The 27,675-nt window shown below is 42.7% G+C and overlaps 1 protein-coding gene across 1 annotated transcript; it reads left to right on the top strand.

Moving 5' to 3' along the window:
- Positions 1 to 276: 276 nt before the first annotated feature.
- LOC128699525 (uncharacterized) lies at positions 277 to 27,675 on the top strand. The gene is made up of 8 exons (XM_070081503.1): positions 277 to 443; positions 4,041 to 4,206; positions 5,105 to 5,231; positions 6,507 to 6,712; positions 9,351 to 9,486; positions 10,095 to 10,897; positions 12,635 to 12,783; positions 26,318 to 27,675. The coding sequence occupies exons 1-8, from the start codon at positions 314 to 316 to the stop codon at positions 26,668 to 26,670; spliced, it is 2,070 nt and encodes a 689-aa protein (XP_069937604.1). The 5' UTR covers positions 277 to 313; the 3' UTR covers positions 26,671 to 27,675.

Consider the following 27,675-nt stretch of genomic DNA (forward strand, 5'->3'; position numbering starts at 1 on the left):
AACCATATGACCTGTCTTTGTAATACTCACTTGTGCTTTATAGTAATCTGTTTACATTAAAGTTTTATCACTGATTTCATCATTGCTTAGTTAATCTTAAGTTAATTTTAAGCCAGCCCGTAATGCTATGCATAGTATAAGTGGCTTTGGCATACTGCTCTTATCTGTATTTTTTGTACCTCTGTATGTGTGCTCAAATTTTTAAATAAATAAATAAATAAAATAAATAAATAACAAAATAAATAAATAAATGGTCAACTTTTCACCCTTGCCGGGTGTTGATCCTGGACCCTCTGTGTGAGCTGAGGATGCTATGGTGTCCCGCGGCCTGGTAGGCAATGCTCTCGCCTCACACACTGAGTGTCCGTGGTTTGATCCCTGGCTGCGTGGAAACATTGGGCATGTTTCCTTACACCTGCAATTCCCGTTCACTTGTCAAGCAAGTAGGTATCTGGATGTCAGTGGACTAGTGCAGGGTCACATCCTGGATGACAAGATTGAAGGATCCCAATAAAAATAAGACAGACAGTTCTCGATGATACACTGACTTTCATGGTTATCCTGGGTGACAAACTCTCTGGGTTGTTATGATATATATTGAGGTGTTTTGTCCACCTGGGACTTGATCAAGCTATCTTGTATACTATCGTTATTTGCCTAAAATATCAGTTTGCACTCAGAACGTTTATGCTTCTGTTTAAAATATTTGTCGATTTTCAGATATGAAGCTGACCTTACTTTTACCCTTATCTAATAGTATCCAGTTTACCTCAAAACCATTGCTAATGACATCTAGCAGCATCTAAACATTTACAGCAAATTGAAAAAGCCAAGTTGCAGAGCACCAGGGTGATGGCTACACCCTCACCAGTCTCATGTGCAGTGTTCTGCTTAGGAAAAATTCCTTGATCCAAGGAATTGGACCTGTGCTCTAATTCCTTGAATCGAGTCTAAATGCCTTCCATTCCCCAGGCACTGTATGACCTCCACAAGTTTAGCACTCCCCCATGTTCAAAATAATGTAATGTGGCCATGGAAACAACTGCCTACAAATATTCTCATGATGAAGAAATGTCATATAATGGTTTAAGGCATTTAATACAAGTGTTTTATAGCAGTATATACAAATTTTCTATTGTTACAACTTGCAGTCAGTATAAACAAGCAGAACAAAACAAATTTATTTTTAAAATATTTATAATTATTACAAAATTAGGCAACATTTATTTCATACATTCTGCAAAGTTACTGGCTATGTAGAGCATTTTGAACAGTCAAACTTGTGACATAACACATTATGTATAATTAAAGTTAGATTATTTGAATGCTAAGTTTACTATAAAGTTATCTGAAGGGCTTTATTATATATTCTCTTTTCATTAATCTTGTTAACATAATACAATTGTTTGATGTATATAATGTATATATAATTTGTCTACCTCTTTGGGGTTAAATCCCAGTCTGTATTTTTTTTTGTAGGTATGTTTTTTGTTAATGGAGCTGAGGAAGCGGTTGATATCCATGGGCTATGTAGTGACCTTGTTTTTAAAGGACAATGTTTATTGTAGAGACCAGTTTTTTGTAGAACTGCAGAGACAAGTTACTGCTGTGTTCACTGTTGTTCACTGATGCTTCATCTTTGAGCTAAAATAAGATTTTCTTAGTTTTAAGTGGTATTTTATTCTTGATATGTTGGTGGCTTGGAAGGTAGGGTAATAATAATAGTAATAATAATATCTTTATTTACTGCAAGTACATGTACATGGTATATAGGCCTAGCTGACATAATTGACATACTACTATATAGAAAGCCCCTGGGATCCTCTCCAAGATACGATACTACGTGCCGCAAACTGCCCTTCTCACACTATACCATTCGCTTATATATCCATACCTCACCTATGCTATCTGTGCTTGGGGTTCAACTGCAGCAACACACCTAAAGCCAATAATAACCCAACAAAAAGCCGCAGTAAGAATAATCACTAAATCCCATCCCTGGTAACACACCCCCCCCACTCTTCATAGATCTAAACTTACTTCCTGTTCAGTACATCCACACTTACTACTGTGCAGTCTACATCTACAGGACCTTAAATTCCAATATTAACCTTGACCTAAAACGCTTTCTTGATAGTTGTGACAGAACCCACAGGCACAACACCAGACACAAACATCTCTATGACATTCCCTGTGTCCGACTAAACCTTTACAAAAATTCAATGTATGTCAAAGGCCCTAAAATCTGGAACACCCTACCTGAAAATCCCAAAACTGCAGACACATTCATCACCTTTACGAATACCACCTGGTGGTTCACACTTACACTCACTCGCCCATTTGACCATAAACAGAAATATCAATCTCAATCTCAATCTCAAAATAATGAATCTTAACTAGTCATAAGTTGGCCTGTGATACTCCAATACTGAAACTATGTATAGTGCCAAAACAAAAGCATTCACATTGCTAAACTCACAACTAGTATTTAGTCACTTAGCCATAATACCAACTTACCTCATAATTTTGTAATATTTTAAACTTAAGATTTAATATAAGTCTGCCCGAAATGCCTAGCTATGCTAGGTGTTCTAATGGTACACTCTGTAATTATCATTTTACTACATGTAAACCACACAATAACCAAATTCTGTAAACTCAGCATTGTAATCCTTATAGAGAATAAACTTTGAATTGAATTGTTATGCAGAGCATTTCGGGTAAATTAGGTCAGTTTTGTCCCAGGATGTGACCCACACCAGTCAACTAACATCCAGGTACCCATTTTCCTGATGGGTGTAAGGAAACACATCCGATGTTTCCACCCCTTGTAGGTTTGGTAATTGATGGCATAATAAACTTTTCCTAGGTAGTAGGTTGGTAGACAGCAGCTGCCCAGGGAGGTACTACCGTTCTGCCAAGGAAATGTAAAACAAAAGCCTGTAATTGTTTTACATGATGGTAGGATTGCTGGTATCTTTTTTCTGTCTTATAAACATGCAAGATTTCAGGGACATCTTGCTACTTCTACTTACTTAGGTCATACTATGCATGCATGTACAAGCATATGTATATACACACCCCTATGAGTTTTCTTGTATTTTCCTACTAGTTCTTTTTTATTTCCTCTGGAACAGAAATCTTCCTCGATAAGCCTTTTGTGTTGTAAGAGGTGACTAACATGCCAGGAGCAAGGGTCTAGTAACCCCTTCTGCTGTATGCATTACTTAAGTTAAAAAGAGAAACTTTTGTTTTTCTTTTTGGGCCACCTTGCCTCAGTGGGATATGGCTGGTTTGTTGAAAGAATAAAAATAAACTTTTATTCATATTGTCGATAATGGTTCAAAGAACCGACAAGTTCATGAATTAAACACGTGCAACACTTGGGTATCTTTATTGAGAAAATATTTTGCACTGCAGTGCTAAATGTTTTAGTAAAGTTACCCAAGTATTGTACACCTGGAGTTTACCTGGAGAGAGTTTCGGGGGTCAACGCCCCCGCGGCCCGGTCTGTGACCAGGCCTCCTGGTGGATCAGCGCCTGATCAACCAGGCTGTTGCTGCTGGCTGCACGCAAACCAACGTACGAGCCACAGCCCGGCTGATCAGGAACTGACTTTAGGTGCTTGTCCAGTGCCAGCTTGAAGACTGCCAGGGGTCTGTTGGTAATCCCCCTTATGTGTGCTGGGAGGCAGTTGAACAGTCTCGGGCCCCTGACACTTATTGTATGGTCTCTTAACGTGCTAGTGACACCCCTGCTTTTCATTGGGGGGATGGTGCATCGTCTGCCAAGTCTTTTGCTTTCGTAGTGAGTGATTTTCGTGTGCAAGTTCGGTACATGTGACTTTATTCATATTGTTTATAAAATAAGTTACTTGTAGGTCTTCTCATTGAATAAAGTTGATAGTAAATCTACAGCAATTATTATTAGATGTTTATTTAGTTTTTGGTATGTAATTAGCCTTCACTGGCATCAAGGTATTTTCCGTGAAATGACAATTCCCAGGATCTGAATTTTAAATAATTTTTTCTTTGTCACAGACGTAGCAGAGGAAGCCAGATGTAGAACAATGACCTCCAATGTTACACTCGCTGAAAAATCCATGATACCTTCATATCACCGCCCTCCTTGTTTGACCACGTTAGCTGCTGGGGCTATTGCTCGGAGCCTCACATATGAAGATTTTGAAGAATGTAATCATTATAGGTAATAATTTTGAATGTTTTTTTTTGTGTAAAACATCTTTATACTGACTAAACAAAAATTCAAGTAAGTCAGAGTTGTATATTATATAAGGTATTATTGTGTTCTTCACTGGTTTTGGTGGTATGTTAAGTTACACTGTAAATATTGGAAGGCAATTAGATTTTATCTGAAGCTTGTCTTTATCTTTCAACAAACTGGCTGTATCCCACCAAGGCAGGGTGACCCAAAAAGAAAAACGGAAGTTTCTCTTTTTAACTTTAATGATGTATTCAGGCGAAGGGGTTACTATCCCCTTGCTCCTGGCATTTTAGCTGCCTCTTATGACATGCATAGCTTATGAAGGAAGAATTCTGTTCCACTTCCCCATGGAGAAAAATTATCATTTTGAAATGTAGCATCATAATATTCTAGCTACAGGATCACATTTGTGACTGTCCCAATGCCATTGTATTGAAGAGAGAGAGAGAGAAAGATAAGATTTCGTTCGGATTTTTAACCCCGGAGGGTTAGCCACCCAGGATAACCCAAGAAAGTCAGTGCATCATCGAGGACTGTCTAACTTATTTCCATTGGGGTCCTTAATCTTGTCCCCCAGGATGCGACCCACACCAGCCGACTAACACCCAGGTACCTATTTGCTGCTAGGTGAACAGGACAACAGGTGTAAGGAAACGTGTCGAAATGTTTCCACCCGCCGGGAATTGAACCCGGGCCCTCCGTGTGTGAAGCGGGAGCTTTAGCCACCAGGCCACCGGGCCATCCACTGTAAGTAATCTCTTTCACATATATTTTACAATATGCTTTTGTCACTACAGGTTCTGTAATCTTCCAGTTTTTTCCTTAAGACAGTGATATGATTGTTTTCATCTCAGACATTTTTTTTTCTCATTACTGATAGGTGGGACCCTGTTACAATATGGCAGTATGAGTTACCACAGAAGAAGAAGAAAAATAAAAAGTCCACCGAGAGAAGTCAGATTTATAATCTGAATGAAGTGACCATGCCAGTTCCAAAACCTCAGTGGGTATGTTGATTAGCATGACACAATAATTGCTTTTGTAAAATGTACTTGGCATTCATTTTAGTTAGGGATCCCTATAATAATTTTTTTTTTTATTGATTATTGCCAGTGTTAATTTTAAGAGGTAGAAACAGCAAGATGCACCTGAAATCTTGCATGTTTATGAGACAGAAAAAGGGACACCAGCAATCCTACCATCATGTAAAACAATTACAGGCTTTTGTTTTACACTCACTTGGCAGGACGGTAGTACCTCCCTGGGCAGTTGCTGTCTACCAACCTACTACCTAGAATTCTCTGTAGCTACTGGTTGTAATATCTTCCAAGGTAAAAAAAAAAAAAAAAAAAAAATATGCAAGTTTTGTTGGGGCTTAATGTGAGTGGCAGGTTTTAGCATCTTGAAGGAAAGCTAGTATAGTTGGGGAGTTTCATGTACTGTAAGTGACTCTGGTGGCAACTCCAAAGCAAGGATTTCTGACAAGCACTCTATTTTTCATTACATAGAGGGAGCTCTAAACCTGCAGGGGTCATACAGTGCCTTGGGGGATTAGGAAGCAATTAGATTCAGTGCAAGGAGAGGGAGGGTAGCTCCAGTTATTTAGGTTTAGAGCTCTTGACCATATCAAAGGAATTGTCTGTGGAGGGTGACAGAACTATTGAACATTGTCATATCAGTTCTACTTGACTATGAGACTGAATGTGTTGCTTCAGTCAGGATTCATTGTCAGACTGGTTAATGAGACTTCTAAATTTTAACACAAGTTTTGTGCAATTTATATTAATTTTGTTTTCCAAATTATGTCCTATTAATATACTTAGACAATGCTTTATTGCTCATGACAACCTAAATGAATTGAATTTTTTAATTTTCTGCTAAAAGTTCTAGACTTTATTTGATAAAGCTGCTAGACCAGTTGTTAGGCTTGATGTGTAGGCTCCACAAGGTGTAAAAGTTTAGTGAGGAGGGAAACATGAGTAGATTTAATTTTCGTAGAAAAACGTACCACAGAAACTGCTCTTATTTTTGTGAAAATTAAACTATAAATGTAGTAGTTGCAGAAATACCAACATATTACAGCTCAGCCATGTTTTTCTTTTAAAAATTATGCATACAGTTTTTCCACAAATTAACAAACTTTCAATCTCATTTATATTAGTTGCATATATAATACCAGACTAGTCTAATAAACACTTCGGTAGAAATCATACCTGCTGATAAATATTTCATTTGGCATCAGGAATTGATCATAAAACATTAAATGTTATAATTTTCAACAGCAAGAAATGAAGAAGTTTCGTGATTGGTGGTGGAACACGAGCACTCTTGGAGGTTTAGATTCAGTGATGCGGAGACAGATTGTAAATGCATTTGAGCGGCTAAGTTGGACTTCCAAAACAGAGGAAGAATTTGTCCTCTTCTTGTTACTACGACTCTGTGTGGACACCAAGATTGAGCTTGGTGGGGAGTGCTTTGAGATTTTGAGGTAGGAATACTCCTTTTTGTAAGGACAAATCCTTTCTTGGTTGTAAAAATAAAAATGAACCACATGATTTATTATTTTTGTTTTAATTCATTGACCATCTCCAGCTAAGGCGGGGTGACCCAAAGAAAACACGTCCAAACATTCACTCATTCGCTGTCTTCCAGAGGTGTGCTGACATCAGAGTCAGGTTACCCCTCTGATTGTCACATCCCCACCCCTTCTTCAGAGTGTAGGCATTGCTGTTCTCACCTCCAGGAATTCAGCCCTGCTAGCCAGCTTTCCTGAATCCCTTAATAATAGTTACCCTGTTCTCACTCCAATAACATATCCATTATTTTTTTTTTTATCTTATTAGCCATCTTGCACATGAGTGGGGTGACTTAAAAGAAACCATTCACCATCTCATTTAATCACTGTCTTGCCAATAGTGTGCTGACTTCATAGTTCAGATGACTCCTCAGGTGTGCAACATTCACATCCCTCCTTCAAAGTGCAGGTATTGCCCATCCCCCACCTCCAGGACTCTGATCCAGATAATTAATTTCCCTGAATCCCTTCATAAATGTTACTTTGCTCTTGCTCTAACAGCACATCAATCATTAAAAAGTACCTGTCTCCAGTCATTCCACTCTGATACATCTACACAAGCCTACTGGATGCACTCAAATCCTCTTTTACTCTTCCTTTCAACCATTCTTGGGATGACTCCTACCCATCCTTTCTTACACCCCAGCTTTATACACCCTTTACATCATGCATAGCCTCTCCATCCTCTCTGAATGTCCAAACCAGCTCAACAACTTTTCTTCAGCCCTCTGAAAATTTTTATGCCTATTATTATTAAAAATAACTATTTTTTAAACTACTGTATTGTTAACACAATAATGTTTGAATGCTTTAACTGATTTTACTTTACAAATTTTATAGAATTTACATATGCAATGAGCTGCCTGTGTACAAAATTATAAAATATTTAGGGTTTTGACACGTGCTGTATAGTAATACTTTCTTTCAACACACCGGCCGTATCCCACCAAGGCGGGGTGGCCCAAAAAGAAAAATGAATGTTTCTTCTTTTACATTTAGTAATATATACAGGAGAAGGGGTTATTATCTTCAATGTTCAGGCATAACATGATGCTGGAAATACAGACTCTTACCATTACCTTATATTTTTATAATGTATGGTATTGTACTTGGTATGTGACCTCTGTACTTTGGATGGTACCACAGCAATGTTCATAGTACAATACATTACTTTTTTCTGTGGTAGGCCTGGAAAGTTATGTTTAATATACAGTATTGTATTCATATTATTTGAGTCATGGAAATGTTTTAAACTCATATAGGTCATGAAATGCCATACAGAAGAGGGTAAGAGATGGTGTTGAGGAAAATATAGCAGTCAGTAATTGGGGGAAAGGATAACAGTTTATATTGCAAATGATTGTCATAAGATCATAGTGAGAATCTGCAGTATTATTATTACATAATTGTTGTTACAGGGAACATTAAACCCATAGGCTCTTTTGCTTTTGACAAGGAGAGTTGGAAATATAATGATTTTAGTTCCATGAGACCTAAGGAATCCATTTCTTTTCATTTAGCTGCTAAATAAACAGGTAAAATGTTTGAAAGGGGAGAAGAAAATTAAAAATTAAGAATGTAGGAAAATAAAGTATTTGTAATCTTGATTTATTACCTAAGAGAGGGAAGTTTTGTGGGGATCAGCTCACTGCATTTAACAGCAGGGTGGGGATGCAACCAGTTGCCAGTTTTTAACATAATCCAAGCTACATTTTGAGTCTTGGGGCTGGAATAATCTCTACTTTTGTTATACATTGCCCTGGATTGTTTTAATGAATGGCAGTGTATCTCTCACACCAAATGAGAATGGTAAATCAGTTTCCATGTAATTCTTCACTCATTATTTTTATTATTATATTTATGAAAAGGGCCAGACTATTTCAGTCAATAAAGGGCTGAGGAGGGGTTGTTGAGGTGGTTCAGTCATATGGAGAGAATGGAACAAAACAGAATGACTTCAAGAATTTATAAATCTTTAGTGGAGGGAAGGTGGGGTAGGGGTCAACCTAGGAAGGGTTGGAGGGAGGGGGTAAAGGTTTTGTGTGCAAGGGGCTTTGACTTCCAGCAAGAGTGCATGAGGATATTTGATAGGAGTGAATGGAGACAAATGGTTTTTAATACTTGACGTGCTGTTGGAGTGTGAGCAAAGCAACATTTACGAAAGGATTCAGGGAAACCGGCAGGCCGGACTTGAGTCCTGGAGATGGGAAGTGCAGTGTCTACACTCTGAAGGAGGGGTGTTAATGTTGCAGTTTTATAACTGGTGTAAAGCACCCCTCTGGCAAGACAGTGATGGAGTGAATGATGATGAAAGTTTTTCTTTTTCGGGCCACACTGCCTTGGTGGGAATTGGCCGATGTATTAAAAATAATAATAATAATTTTTTTTTATTAATTTTGCATGTATCCATCTTCAGACTGTATCTACTGACAAAAGTTCAAAGGGAGGGATGGTTAGAATTTTAGACATGCCTACATTGTATACCTTTCTCATTCAAACATTACAAAATAAACAAAAATATTAATAAAATTGGGGACCCATATATTTTCAGTGAATGGTGTTCAGATCTTGCTCAAGTGATAACACAGTTGGGGCCATTTCCACTTCAGAAGTTATTTGTAACTGATGATACACTGGGAATTAAACCTGTCCTTACAGCTTTGGTACAACAGTCGCCACACCTACAGGTAAGGAACAGTGGTAATTCTGTATATTATATATGTAGCTTGGAACATGTAGTCTCTCTTCAACATCCTACTTAAAATATTCAAATGAATGGGTATTTTTTTCAAAATCAGATTTTGTGTTGAAGAAAATATTAGTCATATTTCAGTGCTTGGCCTTAGAATGAATATTAAAAAAATCCATATTCATTGTTTATTGTATTTAGGCAAGATCTTTCACTAACCTCGGGGAACTCTTCTTGAAGGGAATGAATATCTTAAATGCAAGAAAAGTGTCAGACTAAAAGGGTATGTTTTATCATAGTAATTTCATTAACAAGAGTTTCTAGTTGGTATTAATATTATTACAGTCAAAATTAAGTACTGAACATATAAGGATCATACAGCGCTGCAGGGTAATAGTATGCCAGATCAGCGACCAGCAATGGTGATGACACCAGAGGTAGAGTCAGTGAAGGTGGTGAGGAATGCTAAAGGGAAAGAATAATCAAAATCAGTGTAAATAAAGCTGTCGCTGACAAAAAGTCAGAGGTGTAATTAGTTTTTAGTTGGTGTGTGGATGTTATCTTACACTTTGATTTCTTTTGATAAATTACATTTTCTTGTGACAGGTATTAAAAATGAACCAGTGGGCCCTTAGTAATGACTTCATGATATCTTTGGGAAGTCACTGCAGAATGCTTATAGAGTTTGCTATTCCATATATGCAGCCACAAGTGTTTATGAGTGATGAGTCATTATTTGCATGTTTTTTTGATGGCATGACAAGTGAAGAGGTAGTAAACTGCTGGAAAGAAGGTACAAAACCAAGGATATCATTTGGCCACCTCAAATATGTTGATATTCTGTACTGGAAGCCAACAGAAAGATTCATTCAGATGTTGTGTGTGTTTTATCCAAATATACGACTGTGTGAAATTGATGCTTATGTGGATGAAAGTGAAAAAAATCTAGTGCAGCCCTTCTTGGATGTGGGCGCTAAAGTTATGGCTCTGAGGATAAGCTGCAGAACCAAAGGGATTCTTGATGAGAGACTAAGTTGCTTAGTCAATAATGCCCCATTCTTACGAGAACTAAGACTGCACATGGATGATTATTTTGAAGGTGCAGAATGTGATTCTTTGTTTGCGAGAAGACTGGAAGAAGCAGGAGCAAAATTAAAAAAGTTGGTATCTCAAATGACTGCATTTGAATCTCTTGCACTACATCCACATGAAGAAGTAGACATGTCAGTAGTTGTTCTGCCGACACTCCATGCACAAGGAAGCTGTATAACTACTCTGCATATATGTTACGAATACGCACAACTGAACTCCAACACGTTGTACCAGATAATCAACCTGTGTCCAAGGTTACATTTCCTGGCAGTCTCTATGGTAATGAACGACAATGATGCTGCATCCAGAAACTTCAGGTGGGTGAGCATAAGGCTAGTTGTATATAGTATTTTAGCTAAACAACACTAATTCAGAAAAAATATCAAATTTAATAATCGTTGTCACCTTATCTAGGTCGATTCCTATCCTCACATCTTCATTGTTGCTGTTCTCCATGATTGAATATGGCATTTTACAAACTGAACTTAATATTCTGAATTCTTTATATATTTTATTTTCTGTTGAGCTTTAAACAATCAAAAATTCCTGTTTTTCTTCAGTCATGTGGCATGTGTGTATTATACTGTCTTTATCCAATTCGTGTATACATTCAACTTTTTTAGCAACAATTCTTTATTAGGTTAATCTCTACTTTCTCCTTAGCTTGTGTTTTGCATTATTATTAATAGAATATTAATTTCCCTGTCATCTGTAAGTAAATACCTGACTGATGACCATGAGAACTTCTCATAGTACATACATGCTATAATATCAGTAAGCAATTCATGCATCATGGTGGTATTTCCAGTGAGAATAATTTTTTTTTTTAATAGATATGAGGATATGTTGTGTATCTTTATACGTATATGCTTCTAAACTGTTGTATTCTGAGCACCTCTGCAAAAGCAGTGATAATGTGTGAGTGTGGTGAAAGTGTTGAATGATAATGAAAGTATTTTCTTTTTGGGGATTTTCTTTCTTTTTTGGGTCACCCTGCCTCGGTGGGAGACGGCCGACTTGTTGGAAAAAAAAAAATGAGGATTTTCTTTGTAATTAACCCATCCTATTTCTAATGGAAAAGGAGGTACAGTTTTTTTTTTAACACACTTCCTGTCTCCCACTGAGGTAGTGGCCCAAAAAATAAGAAACATTTTCACCATCATTCAGCCTACAACTATCTTGCCAGAGGTATGCAAATACAGTTCACATGCTCCTCCAAACTGCAGATATCCCTACCCCCTCCTTCATAGTGCAGGCACTGTACTTTCCACCTTCATGGCTCAAGCCTGGCTAACTAATTAACCCATCCCTATTTCTAATGGAAAAAGAAGTGCAGATTTTTTTTTCAACCCATTGGCAATCTCCTACCAAGGCAGGGTGACCATCATTCATACATAATTATGTGTGAATGATGGTAAAAGTGGGGGGTTGAAAAAAAAAATCTGCAAAGACAGTGATTATAATCACTGTCTTTGCAGAGGTGCACAGGTATGACAGTTTAGATGTCACGGCAAACAGCCAATATTCCAAACCCATCCTTCAAAGTGCAAGCATCGTACCTTCCACCTCCAGGACTCAAGTTTGGCTAACCAGTTTCCCTGAATCCCTTCACAAAATATTACCCTTCTCACACTCCAACATTCATCTCCATTCACTCCTATCTAACAAGCTCACACAGATATTAGGTGCAAATCTTTCAACAAATTGGCTGTTTCCCACTGAGGCAGGGTGACCCAAAAAGAAAGAAAAATACTTTCATCAACACTTTCACCATTACTCATACATAACCACTCTCTTTGCAGAGGCACTCAGATACGACAGTTTAGAAGTCCTTCCAAACTGTCAATATCCCAAACCCCTCCTTTAAAGTGCAGGCATTGTACTTCCCATTTCCAGGACTCGAGTCTGGCTTACTGGTTTCCCTGAATCCCTTCACAAAATATTACTCCACACCTCCTAATTTACACACACTCTGAATTAGGTAGACATTAGAATTAAATAAATATGGCAGTAAAGGTGTCAATGTAGTTATAGTGGTGTACATTTTCCATCAGGACCATCCTTCGTCCCTGCATGACGTTACGTACCCTAGTGATCCAGGACATTCCTGCCGAGGTAACTAATGCTCACGACTCTTCCTTCACCTATTATTATTATAATCAAAAAGAAGCGCTAAGCCACAAGGACTATACAGCGCTGCAGGGCAGGAAGGAAGCGAGGGCATCAGGTGGCAAAAGGGAGATGGATGAGTAATAGGTTACGGATAACAGCGGGGCAGTGGATGGTGAAAGGGTAAAGGGCAGCAAGAGACTGAACTAGAAAGGGCTGAGGGGAGATCAGAGTTTGTGGAGTAAGTCAGTCGTTGTCAAAAGTCAATGAGAGAGTCAGGATTAAAGGAGGGTCCATCAGCAAGAAGGGAAGGTAAAGAGAGAGAGTAGTAGAGCGAAGACGACGTTGGAGGTAAATTCTGCGTGCTCGTTGATAGAGAGTGGGCAGTCTAACAGAATGTGGCTAATCGATAATGGAACTTGACACTTCTCACAGAGAGGAACAGGCGCCTCTCCATGAGATATCCATGAGTAAGACGAGTATGGCCAATGCGAAGACGGGAGAGAGTAGTCTCCCAACCTCGACACTGATGACAAGAAGACGGCCAGTAACCTATACTCGGTTTAATAGAATGAAGTTTGTTACCGAGTAGAGTATACCAACGTTGTTGCCAACGGGTGTGAAGGTGGGTAGCTATTGCAGCAAAATAGTCCGTAAATGGAACACCTCTATATGAAACTGGTAGGTCATGTACTGCTGACCGCGCAGCAGTGTCTGCCTATTCATTGCCCTGTACGTCAACATGACCAGGGACCCAACAAAAAACAAAAAAACAATATCTTTATGCTTGATAGAGATGCGGCGTAGCCAAAGTTGGGTACGGAGGACTAAGGAGTGAGGTGTATCAAATTTCTGTATGGCCTGTAAAGCACTAAGGGAGTCTGAGACAACCACAAATGATGACACAGGCACAGATGCAATACGGATAAGTGCTGCAAGAATGGCATACAATTCAGCAGTAAAAATACTAGCTGAAGATAGTAAATGCCCTTGTACGACGCTGTCCGGAAACACTGCTGCGAATCCTACGCCGTCAGGAGACTTAGAGCCATCTGTGTACACAGCAATGGCATGAGAATGAGAGTGGAAGTGGTCAAGAAAAAGAGAGCGGGAAGCGACCGTAGGCAGTTGGGCTTTCGAGCAAGGGAGAGAGAAAGAACAGACTCGAACAGCTGGAACTTCCCAGGGGGGTAGGGAAAAGTGAGATGCTACATGAACATAGAAAGGTGGTAATTGAAGAGAAGACAAGAGCGAATGTAGGCGAAGAGAGAAGGGACGGAGTAAACAGGGGCGGCGAACAAATAAAGAATGTCTACTAATATCAGTGACCATTCTATAAATGGAAGGATTGCGGAGATCATGAGAGCGTACATAGTAGCGAAGGCAATGGGCATCACGGCGATCAGATAAGGATGGAACATTCGCTTCTGCATAGAGGCTCTCAACAGGGGAAGAGCGAAAAGCACCAAGGCATAAACGTAATCCTTGGTGATGAATGGGGTTAAGGCTAGAGAGAGTAGCAGGAGAGGCCGCTGAATAGATCTGGTCACCATAATCAAGTTTCGATAAAACGAGGGTGGAATGTAGGCGAAGGAGAGTTCGACGATCAGCTCCCCATGAAAGATGAGCAAAGGTTTTAAGAAGGTTCAGCCGGCTGTGACAAGTTGCCTTCAGAGAGGTAATGTGAGGTTTCCAGGATAACCTACGGTCAAAGAGGAGGCCTAGAAATCTGACTGTATCACGTTCAGGGATACGGGAGCCATAGAGGTACAAAGGATGATTGGAGATGACAGAGCGTCTAGTGAAAGTAATTTGGTGAGTTTTAGTGCTGGAAAATTTAAACCCATGTGTGGTGGCCCAATTGGAAACATGATCGACCGCATGCTGGAGAGAAACTGCAATAAGGTGACAGTCAGCGCCTGCACAGGCAATAGCGAAGTCATCAACATAGAGTGATGACCAAATATTGGATGGAAGACTAGAGGTCAAATCATTTATAGCAAGGAGAAAAAGTGTTGTGCTCAGAACACATCCCTGGGGGACACCTTCAGCTTGGACAAAATCTGGGAAGAGCACATTAACCCGAACACGGAAATGTCTGTCAGCTAAAAAGTTCTTAAGAAAAGATGGTAGATTGCCTCGGAGGCCTAAGGAGTGGGCTTGGGCTAAAATATTATACCTCCAAGTTGTGTCATATGCCTTCTCAACGTCAAAAAATATGGCAATAACTGAGCTCTTATTCGTAAAGGCATTACGAACATACGTATCCAAGCGTAGTAAGGGGTCTATGGTAGAACGGCCCTTACGAAAGCCATACTGACTAGTGGAGAAACTGTTGTCTCTCTAAATACCACATTAAACATCTATTTACTAGGCGTTCCATCACTTTGCAAACTGCACTGGTAAGAGCAATGGGACGATAGTGGGAGGTTTCATGTCCTGTAGTGCCTGGTTTGCGGAAAGGGAGAACAATGGCAGATTTCCACAGCTGTGGAAGAACTCCTTGTGACCAAATAAGATTGTAAAGGTGTAATAGGACTGCAAGGGCTGACTGATGTAAATGTTGTAGCATACGAATATGAATGTCGTCGGGCCCAGCTGCCGATGATCGGCAAGCTGAGAGTGTTGCCTCCAGTTCTTGAAGTGTAAAAGGCACATTATACTGTTCTTCTCTGAGAGAAGAAAAGTCCAAGGGTGCTAACTCTCTGGCAGACTTTGAGGAAAGAAACGAGGGGCATAGATGGAGCCCCTGAGAAATACGGACCAGATGATTGCCAATTTCATTGGCAACATCTAGTGGGTTTGCTATATCAACACCGGCAACCCGCAGAACAGGAGCCGGGTCAGGAGAATATTTACCACTCAGTTTTCGTACTTTTTTCCAGACTGCACTCATAGAGGAAGCAGAGGTGATGGTGGAGACATAATCTCGCCAGCAAGTGCGTTTAGCGTCACGGATGACACGGCGAGCGATCGCACGCTTCTGCTTAAAATCAAGAAGTCTCTCTGTGGTTCTATTGTACCGGTACCTGCCCCATGCAGCGCGTTTCAAACGTACTGCACGAGCACAAGCAGGAGACCACCAAGGCACGCATTTCTGAGAATGCCTGCCCTGAAGTTTGGGGTATAGAATGAGAAGCTGCGGTAAAACTGAGGACGAGAAGAGGTGTAAAAGCTCATCAATGGAGGACGAAGAAGGAACCTCACTAAAAACAGTTAGGTGTGAGTAAAGGTTCCAATTTGCCCGATCAAATTGCCAGCGTGGGATACGAAGAGGTGGTGAATATGAAGGGGAAGTAAGAATGATTGGGAAAATGATCGCTGTCATGTAAGTCCGGTAGAACAGACCAGGTGAAGTCTAATGCGGTGGAGGAAGAGCAGACTGAGAGATCGATGCAAGAGAGAGTATGAGTCCGAGGATCAAAATGGGTGTGAGTACCTGTATTTAAAACATGGAGGGGGTGGGAGGCAAGAAAAGCCTCTAACTGAATGCCACGGGAATCACAGTGAGACCCCCCCCCCCCAGAGGAAATGGTGGGCATTAAAATCACCAAGTAACAGAAGTGGTGGTGGTAATGACGAAACAAGAAAGGCAATATCTGGAATAGATAATGCCCGAGAAGGAGAGAGATATAAAGAACAGAGCGTATACCACCTATGCAAGTGGATACGGGCTGCTGTGTAATGCAGCGAAGTATGAACAAATAGCTGATGGTACGGAATATCAGTGCGTAGAAGAAGGGCACTTTCATTAAAGGTCCCATCAGGAAAAGGATCTGAAGAATACAATAAATTATAGCCTGAGATGTTGAGAATAACAGCAGAGTGTAATTTTGGTTTCTGTAAGCAAACACCAACAGGGGAAAACTGGGAGAGTAACATCTGAAGCTCACCCCGATTACCCCTGAGGCCGCATATATTCCACTGTAAATAGGCCATGATTGGCAATGATAAAGATACCTGAAATCCGCAGGTAAGGGTTCCTACGGACTAGAGGGGTTAGAAAAGTCCACATGTGGAGGCAGTGGAAAACGTTCAAGCAGCGAAGGAACGGTGCGCTGTGAAGAAGGAGTTGCGCAGATGGAGGAGAGGGAAGAGAAGGAACAGGAAGTGGATCAGTGTCCATTGAAGGTTTAGTCTCTGCAATATATTCTGAAATTGCTTCAAGTGTTTCTGAATTCAAAGATGTATGGGAGACAATATTGGAGATAGTAGGAGGAGGGTGAGTTTATTATTATTATTATAATCAAAAAGAAGCGCTAAGCCACAAGGACTATACAGCGCTGCAGGGCAGGAAGGAAGCGAGGGCATCAGGTGGCAAAAGGGAGATGGATGAGTAATAGGTTACGGATAACAGCGGGGCAGTGGATGGTGAAAGGGTAAAGGGCAGCAAGAGACTGAACTAGAAAGGGCTGAGGGGAGTGCGAAAAGTATCATCAGAGTTTGTGGAGTAAATCAGTCGTTGTCAAGAAGTCAATGAGAGAGTCAGGATTAAAGGAGGGTCCATCAGCAAGAAGGGAAGGTAAAGAGAGAGTAGTAGAACGAAGACGACGTTGGAGGTAAATTCTGCGTGCTCGTTGATAGAGAGGGCAGTCTAACAGAATGTGGCTAATCGATACTGGAACTTGACACTGCTCACAGAGAGGAACAGGGTGCCTCTCCATGAGATACCCATGAGTAAGACGAGTGTGGCCAATGCGAAGGCGGGAGAGAGTGGTCTCCCAACCTCGGCACTGATGACAAGAAGACGGCCAGTAACCTATGCTCGGTTTAATAGAATGAAGTTTGTTACCGAGCAGAGTTGACCAACGTTGTTGCCAACGGGTGCGAAGGTGGGTAGCTATTGCAGCAAAATAGTCCAGAAATGGAACACCTCGATAGGAAATTGGTAGGTCATGTACTGCTGACCGCGCAGCAGTGTCTGCCTGTTCATTGCCCTGTACGTCGACATGACCAGGGACCCAACAAAAAACAATATCTTTATGTTTGGTAGAGATACGGCGTAGCCAAAGTTGGATACGGAGAACTAGGGGATGAGATGTATCAAATTTTCGTATAGCCTGTAGAGCACTAAGGGAGTCTGAGACTACTACAAATGATGACACAGGCATAGATGCGATACGAATAAGTGCTGCAAGAATGGCATACAGTTCAGCAGTAAAAATGCTAGCTGAAGATAGTAAATGCCCCCGTACGACGCTGTCCGGAAACACTGCTGCGAATCCGACGCCGTCTGAAGACTTAGAGCCATCTGTGTACACAGCGGTGGCATGAGAATGGGAGTGGAAGTGATCAAGAAAAAGAGAGCGGGAAGCCACCGTAGGCAGTTGAGCTTTCGAGCAAGGGAGTGAGAAAGAACAGACCCGAACAGCTGGAACTTCCCAGGGGGGTAGGGAAAAGTGAGATGCTACATGAACATATAAAGGTGGTAACTGAAGGGAAGACAAGAGTGAATGTAGGCGAAGAGAAAAGGGACGGAGCAAACAGGGGCGGCGAACGAATAAAGAATGTCTACTAATATCGGTGACCATTCTATAAATGGAAGGATTGTGTAGATCGTGAGAGCGTACATAGTAGCGAAGGCAATGGGCATCACGGCGATCAGACAAGGATGGAACATTTGCTTCTGTATAGAGGCTCTCAACAGGGGAAGAGCGAAAAGCACCAAGGCACAAACGTAAGCCTTGGTGATGGATAGAGTTAAGGCTAGAGAGAGTAGCAGGAGAGGCCGCGGAATAAATCTGGTCACCATAATCGAGTTTCGATAAAACGAGGGCTGAATGTAGGCGAAGCAGAGTTCGACGATCAGCTCCCCAGGAAAGATGAGCAAGGGTTTTAAGAAGGTTTAGCCGGCTGTGACAAGTTGCCTTCAGAGAGGTAATGTGAGGTTTCCAGGATAACCGACGGTCAAAGAGAAGGCCTAGAAACCTGACTGTATCACGTTCGGGGATACGGGAGCCATAGAGATACAAAGGATGATCGGAGATAACAGAGCGTCTAGTGAAAGTAATTTGGTGAGTTTTGGTACTTGAAAATTTAAACCCATGTGTGGTGGCCCAAGTGGAAACACGGTCGACCGCATGCTGGAGAGAAACTGCAATAAGGTGACAGTCAGCGCCTGCACAAGCAATAGCGAAGTCATCAACATAGAGTGATGACCAAATATTGGGTGGAAGAACAGAGGCCAAATCATTTATAGCAAGGAGAAAAAGTGTTGTGCTTAGAACACATCCCTGAGGGACACCTTCAGCTTGGACGAAGTCCGGGGAAAGAACATTATTGACTCGAACACGGAAATGTCTGTCAGTTAAAAAGTTCTTAAGGAAGGATGGTAGATTGCCTCGGAGGCCTAAGGAATGGGCCTGGGCCAAAATATTATACCTCCAAGTTGTGTCATATGCCTTCTCAAGGTCAAAAAATATGGCAATAACTGAGTGATTATTCGCAAAGGCATTACGAACATACGTATCCAAGCGTAGTAAGGGGTCTATGGTAGAACGACCCTTACGAAAGCCATATTGACTAGCGGAGAGACTGTTGTGAGTCTCTAAATACCACATTAAACGTCGATTTACGAGGCGTTCCATCACTTTGCAAACTGCACTAGTAAGAGCGATGGGGCGATAGTGGGAGGCATCATGTCCTGTAGTACCCGGTTTGCGGAAAGGGAGAACAATGGCAGATTTCCACAGCTGGGGAAGAACTCCTTGTGCCCAAATAAGATTGAAGAGGTGTAAGAGGACTACAAGGGCTGACCGATGTAAATGTTGTAACATACGAATATGAATGTCATCAGGCCCAGCTGCCGATGATCGGCAAGCTGAGAGCGTTGCCTCCAGTTCTTGAAGTGTAAAAGGCACATTATACTGTTCTTCTCTGAGAGAAGAAAAGTCCAAGGGTACTAACTCTCTGGCAGACTTTGAGGAAAGAAACGAGGGGCATAGATGGAGCCCTCGGGAAATACGGACCAGATGTGTGCCAAGTTCAATGGCAACGTCGAGAGGGTTTGCTACATCAACACCAGTGACCCGTAGAACAGGAGCCGGGTCAGGAGAGTATTTACCACTCAATTTCCTCACTTTTTTCCAGACTGCACTCATAGAAGAAGCAGAGGTGATGGTGGAAACATAGTCTCGCCAACAAGTGCGTTTAGCTTCACGGATGACACGGCGAGCGATCGCACGCTTCTGCTTAAAATCAACAAGTCTCTCAGCGGTTCTATTGTACCGGTACCTGCCCCATGCAGCACGTTTCAAACGTACTGCACGAGCACAAGCAGGAGACCACCAAGGCACGCACTTCTGAGAATGCCTGCCTGAGGTTTGGGGTATAGAATGAGAAGCTGCGGTATAAACTGATGTCGAGAAGATGTGTAGGAGCTCATCAATGGAGGATGAAGAAGGAACCTCACTAAAAGCAGTGAGGTGTGAGTAAAGATCCCAATTTGCCCGATCAAATTGCCAGCGAGGGCTACGGAAAGGTGGTGAATAGGAAGGAGAAGTAAGAATGATCGGAAAATGATCGCTGTCATGTAAGTCTGGTAGAACAGACCAGGTGAAGTCTAGTGCAGTGGAGGAAGAGCAGACTGATAGATCGATGCAAGAGAGAGTATGAGTACGAGGATCAAAATGGGTGGGAGTACCCGTATTTAAAACATGGAGGGGGTGAGAGGCGAGAAAAGCCTCCAACTGAATGCCACGTGAGTCACAATGAGACCCCCCCCAGAGGAAATGGTGGGCATTAAAATCACCAAGTAACAGAAGTGGTGGTGGTAAGGATGAAACAAGAAAGGCAAAGTCTGGGATAGAAAATGCTCGAGAAGGAGAGAGATATAAAGAACATATTGTAAACCACTTATTCAAGTGGATACGGGCTGCAGTGTAATGCAGCGAGGTATGGACAAATAGTTGACAGTACGGAATATCATTGCGTAGAAGAAGGGCACTTTCATTAAAGGTCCCATCTGAGAAAGGATCCGAAGAATACAATAAATTATAGCCTGAGATAGGTTGGAAAACAGCCGAGTGTAATTTTGGTTCTTGTAAGCAAGCACCAACAGGGGAAAACCTGGAAAGCAACATCTGAAGCTCACCCCGATTACCCCTGAGGCCGCGGATATTCCACTGTAAATAGGCCATGATTGGCGATGAAGAAAATATCAGGAATCTGTAGGTAAAGGCACCTACGGACTAGAGGGGTTAGAAAAGTCAACGTGTGGTGGCATTGGAAGATGTTCAAGTAGCGAAGGAACGGAGCGTTGCGAAGAATGGGGTTGTGAAGATGGAGGAGAGGGAAGAGAAGGAACAGGAAGTGAATCAGTGTCCATTGAAGGTTTAGTCTCTGCAATATATTCTGAAATGGCTTCAAGTGTTTCTGAATTCAAAGATGTATGGGAGACCATATTGGAGATAGGAGGAGGAGGGTGAGTAAAGATTGGGACAGTAATGGACTGTACCAAAGTAGAGGGGGAGGGAAAAGTGTAAGGGACTGGAGATGAAGTGTGGGGGGGGACAGAAGAGGCAGAAACCTGGGAGGTGGCAGAAGAGGGAGAAACTTGGGAGGGGACGGGGGTGGAAGGCATAGTACGAGGAGGAGGGTGAATCTCCACACTTGTAATAGAGCCAGAGAGAGGGGAAGAACTAGGTACAGAGACTGGAAAGGTAAAGTGTGGAGGTGGAAGAAGGGAAGGAAGGGGCAAAGAAGATTTGAGCAATGTGGATTTTTTGGACTTCTGAGTAGAGGGGCGATTGGTATTAGGTGTCGTACGAGGTCTTGTCGATACTGGGGCTTGTGAGGAAGGACGCGAAGATGTGAGAACAGACTGAGTTGTAGTCGGGACGTCAGAGCCAAGGACAGCAAAAGGATTAGATGCCGTAGTGGCTATGGGAGGGGTAACAACAGAGGAGGCTGCAGAAGATGGGACCCCAGAAGTGGGGGGATGTTTGGAAACACGAGAATAAGAAACACGGGGTAGTCTCCCTTGGAGGCGGAGATGAGTAACTGCCATAGCATAAGGGAGACCTTCTGCCTCTTTGAGGCAACGGATTTCACGTTCATTTAAGTAGACCTGGCAACGGCGGGAGTACGAAGGGTGAGCTTCATTACAATTAAGGCAAGATGGAGGTTGACTGCAAGATGTATTAGAATGGTCGTCGGCACCACAGACTGGGCATTCGGCCATAGATCTGCAATATTTCGCTGGGTGACCAAAACGCCAGCAATTTCTACATTGTTGCGGTGTAGGTATCACCTTTCGAACTTGTAACCGATGTCCCGCGACATATACAGAGGACGGGAGTTCTCGGCTGTCAAAAGTTAAACGAGCCACATTGCAAGGGTAACGTCTCCGCCCCCGGGCAGGAAGGACATAAGTGTCTACTTTGAGGATTGGGAGATCCTGGAGTTCCAGCTGTTCAAAAATGTCATTGCCACATGACTGGAAATTCTGTTGGACTATGGTATGGGGCAGAATGACAGTACCACTACAAGAATTGAGAGAAAGATGTTTTTCAATAGTGATAGGAGTAGTATCGATATTCGAAAGGAGAGAAAGATCATGAGCTTGGGTAGCATTCTGGACAGTGACGATGCGCGTACCGCTCTTGAGAGCGTGAAATGAAATATCTCTGCCAACATGACGCAGGAGCGCTTTGGCAATACTATGGTCAGAAAGGTAGGCAGAAGAAGAAGTTGGTCTTAAAGTAAAGAATTTAGTCCATTGTGTGGTCCGAAACTGAGCGTGGAGAGGGAGTGCTTGACGTGTCGGTCTTTTCCGAGTAGAATGGGAAGGTAACGAAGGAGCATCATCAGGAGATTGACGTTGGCGTTTAGGAGTAGGACCGGAGTTGGTCCGGCATGAAATGGGTGGGCGATTCGAAAATTGCCGTACCGTAGAGGGAGAAGCCGGAAGCATAGTCAAAGGAGAGCGGAGTTCAGACAAATCGAAGGAGTCAGTCGAAGCCCCGGTACCTGAAGCGGGTGAGGAAACAGCACCAGCAAGAGGTACAGGGGCATCAGGAGTGTCCGAAGAGTGGTCTAAACACAAGGCAGGGTCAGAATGGGGTGCGGTATCAAGAAGGGGCCCGGGGGTAGTGGTTTCATGGACTAGGGCTGCCATGGTTAGGTTACTCCTTTGCTTTTTGTTTTTAAGAAAAAAAAAGAAAGAAGAAAAGAAAATAAAAATAAAAAAAAGAATAAAAAAAGGGGGGAGCGGGGAGGAATAGTTCCCAGGAGGAATGAAAGGGCCGGAAATCTCCCTCCGCGCCCAAGAGGACCTCAGACACCGCTAGTAGCGCAGATGCAGCATGGAACCCGTGCCATACCCTACCCTTCATGCCAGTAAACCAGCAATCCGGGATAGCAACCTCACATCTGCCGAGCTACCTCGGTGGACAAAAGAGAGGGCGGCCGGATATCCGCCACAAAGCATACCTCCTTCGGCCACCACCCCCGGAATCCGAAAGGTGGCTTCCAGAGATACACCCGTCGCCCAAAAGACACCCAAAGCTACTCCGGGATACCGGAGAGGGATCGGGACATCCCCAGGCAATCCAGATTCCACGGCAAACTACGCCACCGCCAAGAACCTCAACGGAATGGGATGGACCCCGGTGTCCTTTCCCCTACCTAGGAACTAGCGCGCCTGTGGGAGAAATCCCAAAGGCCAAAAAGAGGAAGGGCAAAAGGGAGGGGTGAGGAGGAGGAGGAGGAATGGAAAAAGGGGAGGATGGGGAGGATGGGATAGGGGAGGGGAGAATGGGGGGTAATTAGGTTCGGTCTGAGGAAGAAGACCGACAGGGCTAATTCCTCAGACCAAGAGCCTCTTCACCACGCCAAGGAGCCCCCCTTGAAGAGAGGGAGTAGAGATACCTGAAATCCGCAGGTAAGGGTTCCTACGGACTAGAGGGGTTAGAAAAGTCCACATGCGGAGGCAGTGGAAAACGTTCAAGCAGCGAAGGAACGGTGCGCTGTGAAGAAAGGAGTTCAGATGGAGTCGGAGGGTGGATCAGTGTCCATTGATGGTTTGGTCTCTGCAATATATTCAGAGATTGCTTCAAGTGTTTCAGAATTCAGAGACGTCGTATGGGAGACAATATTGGAAATGGTAGGGGTAGGATGAGTAAAGATTGGAACTGTAATGGACTGTACGAAGGTAGGGGGGGACGAAAGGGTGAAGGGAACTGGAGAAGCGTGGAAGGGGACAGAAGAGGCAGAAACCTGGGAGGTGGCAGAAGAGGAAGAGACTTGGGAGGGAACAGGGGAGGAAGGTACAGTATGAGGAGGAGGGTGAACCTCTACAATTGTAACAGAGCCAGTGAGGGGAAAAACCAGGTACAGAGACAGGGAAGGTAAAATGAGGAGGAGGAAGATGGGTAGGAGGTGTTAACAGACCTTTTTTTGACTTTTGAGAAGTAGAGGGACGATTAGGAGGTGTCATACGAGATCTCGTCGATACTGAGGCTTGTGAGAGAGAACACGAAGAAGTGAGATCAGACTGAGACGTTGAAGTAGGGACGTCTGAGCCGAGGACAGCAAAAGAATTAGATACAGGAGTGACTATGGGAGAGGTAACCACAGAGGAGGTGCAGAAGATGGGACCCCAGAAGTGGGGGGACGTTTTGAAACACGGGAATAAGAAACACGGGGTAGTCTCCCTTGGAGGCGGAGATGAGAAACTGCCATGGCATAAGGGAGACCTTCTGCCTCTTTGAGGTAACGGATTTCCCGCTCATTTAAGTAGACTTGACAACGGCGAGAGTACGAAGGGTGAGCCTCATGACAATTAAGGCAAGAGGGAGGTCGATTGCAAGACGTATTAGAATGGTCATCGGCACCACAGACTGGGCATTCGGCGATAGATCTGCAATATTTCGCTGGATGGCCAAATCGCCAGCAATTTCTACACTGTTGCGGTGTAGGGATCACCTTTCGAACTTGTAACCGATGTCCTGCTACATAAACTGAGGATGGGAGTTCACGGCTGTCAAAAGTTAAACGAGCCACATTGCTAGGGTATCGTCTCCGCCCGCGGGCAGGAAGAACGTAAGTGTCTACCTTGAGGATTGGGAGATCTTGGAGTTCCAGCTGTTCAAGAATGTCAGTGCCACATGTCTGGAAATTTTGTTGAACTATGGTATGGGGCAGAATGACGGTACCACTACAAGAATTGAGGGAATGATGTTTTTCAATAGTGACAGGAACAGTATCGATATGGGAAAGACGAGAAAGCTCATGAGCCTGGGTAGCATTCTGTACGGTGACGATGCGCGTACCGCTCTTAAGAGCATGAAAAGAAATATCTTTACCAACATGGCGTAGGAGTGCCTTGCCAATACTGTGGTCAGAAAGATAGGCAGTAGAGGAAGTCGGTCGTAAAGTGAAGAATTTAGTCCATTGTGCAGTCTGAAACTGAGCGTGGAAAGGTAGTGAAGGACGTGTCGATCTTTTCTGAGAAGAACGAGAAGGTGGAGAAGTATCATCAGCAGGTAATTGTCGTTGGCGTTTAGGCGTGGGACCAGAGTTGGTCCGACGTGGAACGGGCCGGCGATTCGAAAATTGCCGCACCGTAGAGGGAGAGGCCGGAAGCATAGTCAGAGGAGAGCGAAGGTCAGATAAATCGAAGGAGTCAGTCGAGGCCTCAGTACCTGAAGCGGGTGAGGAAACAGCACCGGCAAGAGGTACAGAGGCATGAGGAGTGTCCGAAGAGTGGTCCAAAGACGAGGCGGGGTCAGAACGGGGTGCGGTATCAAGAAGGGGCCCGGGGGTAGCAGGTTCATGGACTAGGGCTGCCATGGTTAGGTTACTTCTTTCTTTTTGTTTTTAAGAAAAAAAAAGAAAGAAAAGAAAATAAAAATAAAAAAAAGAATAAAAAAAGGGGGGACCGGGGAGGGATAGTTCCTAGGAGGAATGAAAGGGCCAGAAATCTCCCTCCGCGCCCAAGAGGACCTCAGCACCGCAAGTAGCGCAGATGCAGCATGGAACCCATGCCATACCCTACCCATCATGCCAGTAAACCAGCAATCTGGGATAGCAACCTCACATCTGTCGAGCTACCTCGGTGGACAAAAGAGAGGGCGGCCAGATATCTGCCACAAAGCATACCTCCTTTGGCCACCACCCCCAGAATCCGAAAGGTGGCTTCCAGAGATACACCCGTCGCCTGAAAGACACCCAAAGCCATCCTCCGGGATACCGGAAAGAGATCGGGACATCCCCAGGCAATCCAGATTCCACGGCAAACTACGCCACCGCCAAGAACCTCAACGGAATGGGATGGACCCCGGTACCCTTTCCCCTACCTAGGAACTAGCGCGCCTGTGGGAGAAATCCCAAAGGACAAAAAGAGGAAGGGCAAAAGGGAGGAGTGGGGAGGAGGAGGAGGAAAGGAAAAAGGGGAGGATGGGGAGGATGGGATAGGGAACGGGGGACTGGGGGGTAATTAGGTTCGGTCTGAGGAAGTAGACCGACAGGTCTAATTCCTCAGACCAAGAGCCTCTTCACCACACCAAGGAGCCCCCCTTGAAGAGGTGATGGCAATGTATTGCTAATTATAACAGATTTTCCGAGAGAAAAATTTTTGTATAAAAAATTGGGAGGGGGTAAGAGAGGGAAGGAATATTTGATACTGTAATCTAATTATTTTTTATTCCTGCAGATGTTGGGACTGTCATGTGCCGTGAACATGGAAAAAGATTTTTGTCTTCTCACATCACGTTCTGTTAAAACTCTTCATCTTCAGCTTTGCTCTCATTTAGGCAACCTGTCAAACCTGAAGTTTTTCCTACAGCACCTGCTACCTAATTTTCCAAACTTGAGGGCACTTTCCCTGGATCATCGAGATGGCACTCTGGACTTTGAGTTACTGGCACCAGTATGTCAAGCAGAGATCAATGTCACGAGATGCAAACCAGAATTTTTCCAGTTGCCAAAAAGAGATTGCTCGTGTGGCTCCCGGAACACGTTTTCTCTGTATGTGATGTAAACATATCAGAACTCAGTCTAAGAATTGTGTGCACTTGCTGCAAAGATGTTAGCATCATTCTCTTTCATACAGCTTGGTTAATATTTTATAATGTGGCAAAGATGTCAATTTTACTGTCAAAAAATTGAATATTGCTCTTAAGAATAACCAATGTCTCTTTTTATAATACATGCTACATCACTAGTGCTAATACTCATGTATATACACTGTGTTATGGTATACATCTTGAACCATGTGGTGTCTATGAACTAACCCTTCAAATATTTTTGTATAAAAAAATTTGTACATTATTCAACAAATTGACATTTTGCTCACATAATTTCTCATTCATACACAGTGACACATGGTACGTAGTATGGCAGGAAAGACTCGCATAAAATGCACATTGTATATACAGTTATTTTGGAATTTGTGGATCATTATTTATTTAAAAACTTTACAATAAGTTTCTAAAGTTGGTAAATCTTTATACAAGCTCAAGCTCTAAAATTATTATTATAATCATGGTAAGAATTAAAACTGTAGGTATAGAAGTGGTTCATACAATGCTTGGAGAATGGGAAACAATCACATCTAAGGGAGGATAGGTCCAGTTCCTTGGATCAAGATCCTTTTATCAGTTTAAAGGCACTTCCATGGAGGGCAATGAATTTGTAACCATAACAGCATTGATCTATTCCTTCACTGGTATGGGGGTTACTTAAAGCTGAGAAAAAGCAAGTCTTAGGAACAAACTAGTAGCTTTGAATCAAACCTGATGAACTTCCCTTTTCCAGGTGTTGTATGACCCCTCACTTCCACATCATTTTAATAATCTTCCAATGGCATCCTTGCAGCCCACCTATTAGAGGAAATATAGGCCCTAATAATGGCAATATTTACTGTATTAAGAGCTTGACTTTCTTGTGTCAGGAATTTGTAATTTAAAGCTACACATTTGAAAATAATTTTGATATAAATAGTTATTGGCAGGAGCCTGGTAGACCTACAAAACTTCATGGAATT

Source organism: Cherax quadricarinatus, unplaced genomic scaffold, assembly GCF_038502225.1.
Source record: "Cherax quadricarinatus isolate ZL_2023a unplaced genomic scaffold, ASM3850222v1 Contig2894, whole genome shotgun sequence".
Classification (NCBI taxonomy): domain Eukaryota; kingdom Metazoa; phylum Arthropoda; class Malacostraca; order Decapoda; family Parastacidae; genus Cherax; species Cherax quadricarinatus.

Excerpts from the sequence above, each read along its gene's own strand:
- LOC128699525 (XM_070081503.1), top strand. The coding sequence starts at position 314 with ATGGTGTCCCGCGGCCTGGTAGGCAATGCTCTCGCCTCACACACTGAG. Across the intron at positions 444-4,040 it reads CCCGTTCACTTGTCAAGCAA|ACGTAGCAGAGGAAGCCAGA; the intron begins GTAGGTATCTGG and ends TCTTTGTCACAG. Across the intron at positions 6,713-9,350 it reads GAGTGCTTTGAGATTTTGAG|TGAATGGTGTTCAGATCTTG; the intron begins GTAGGAATACTC and ends ATATATTTTCAG.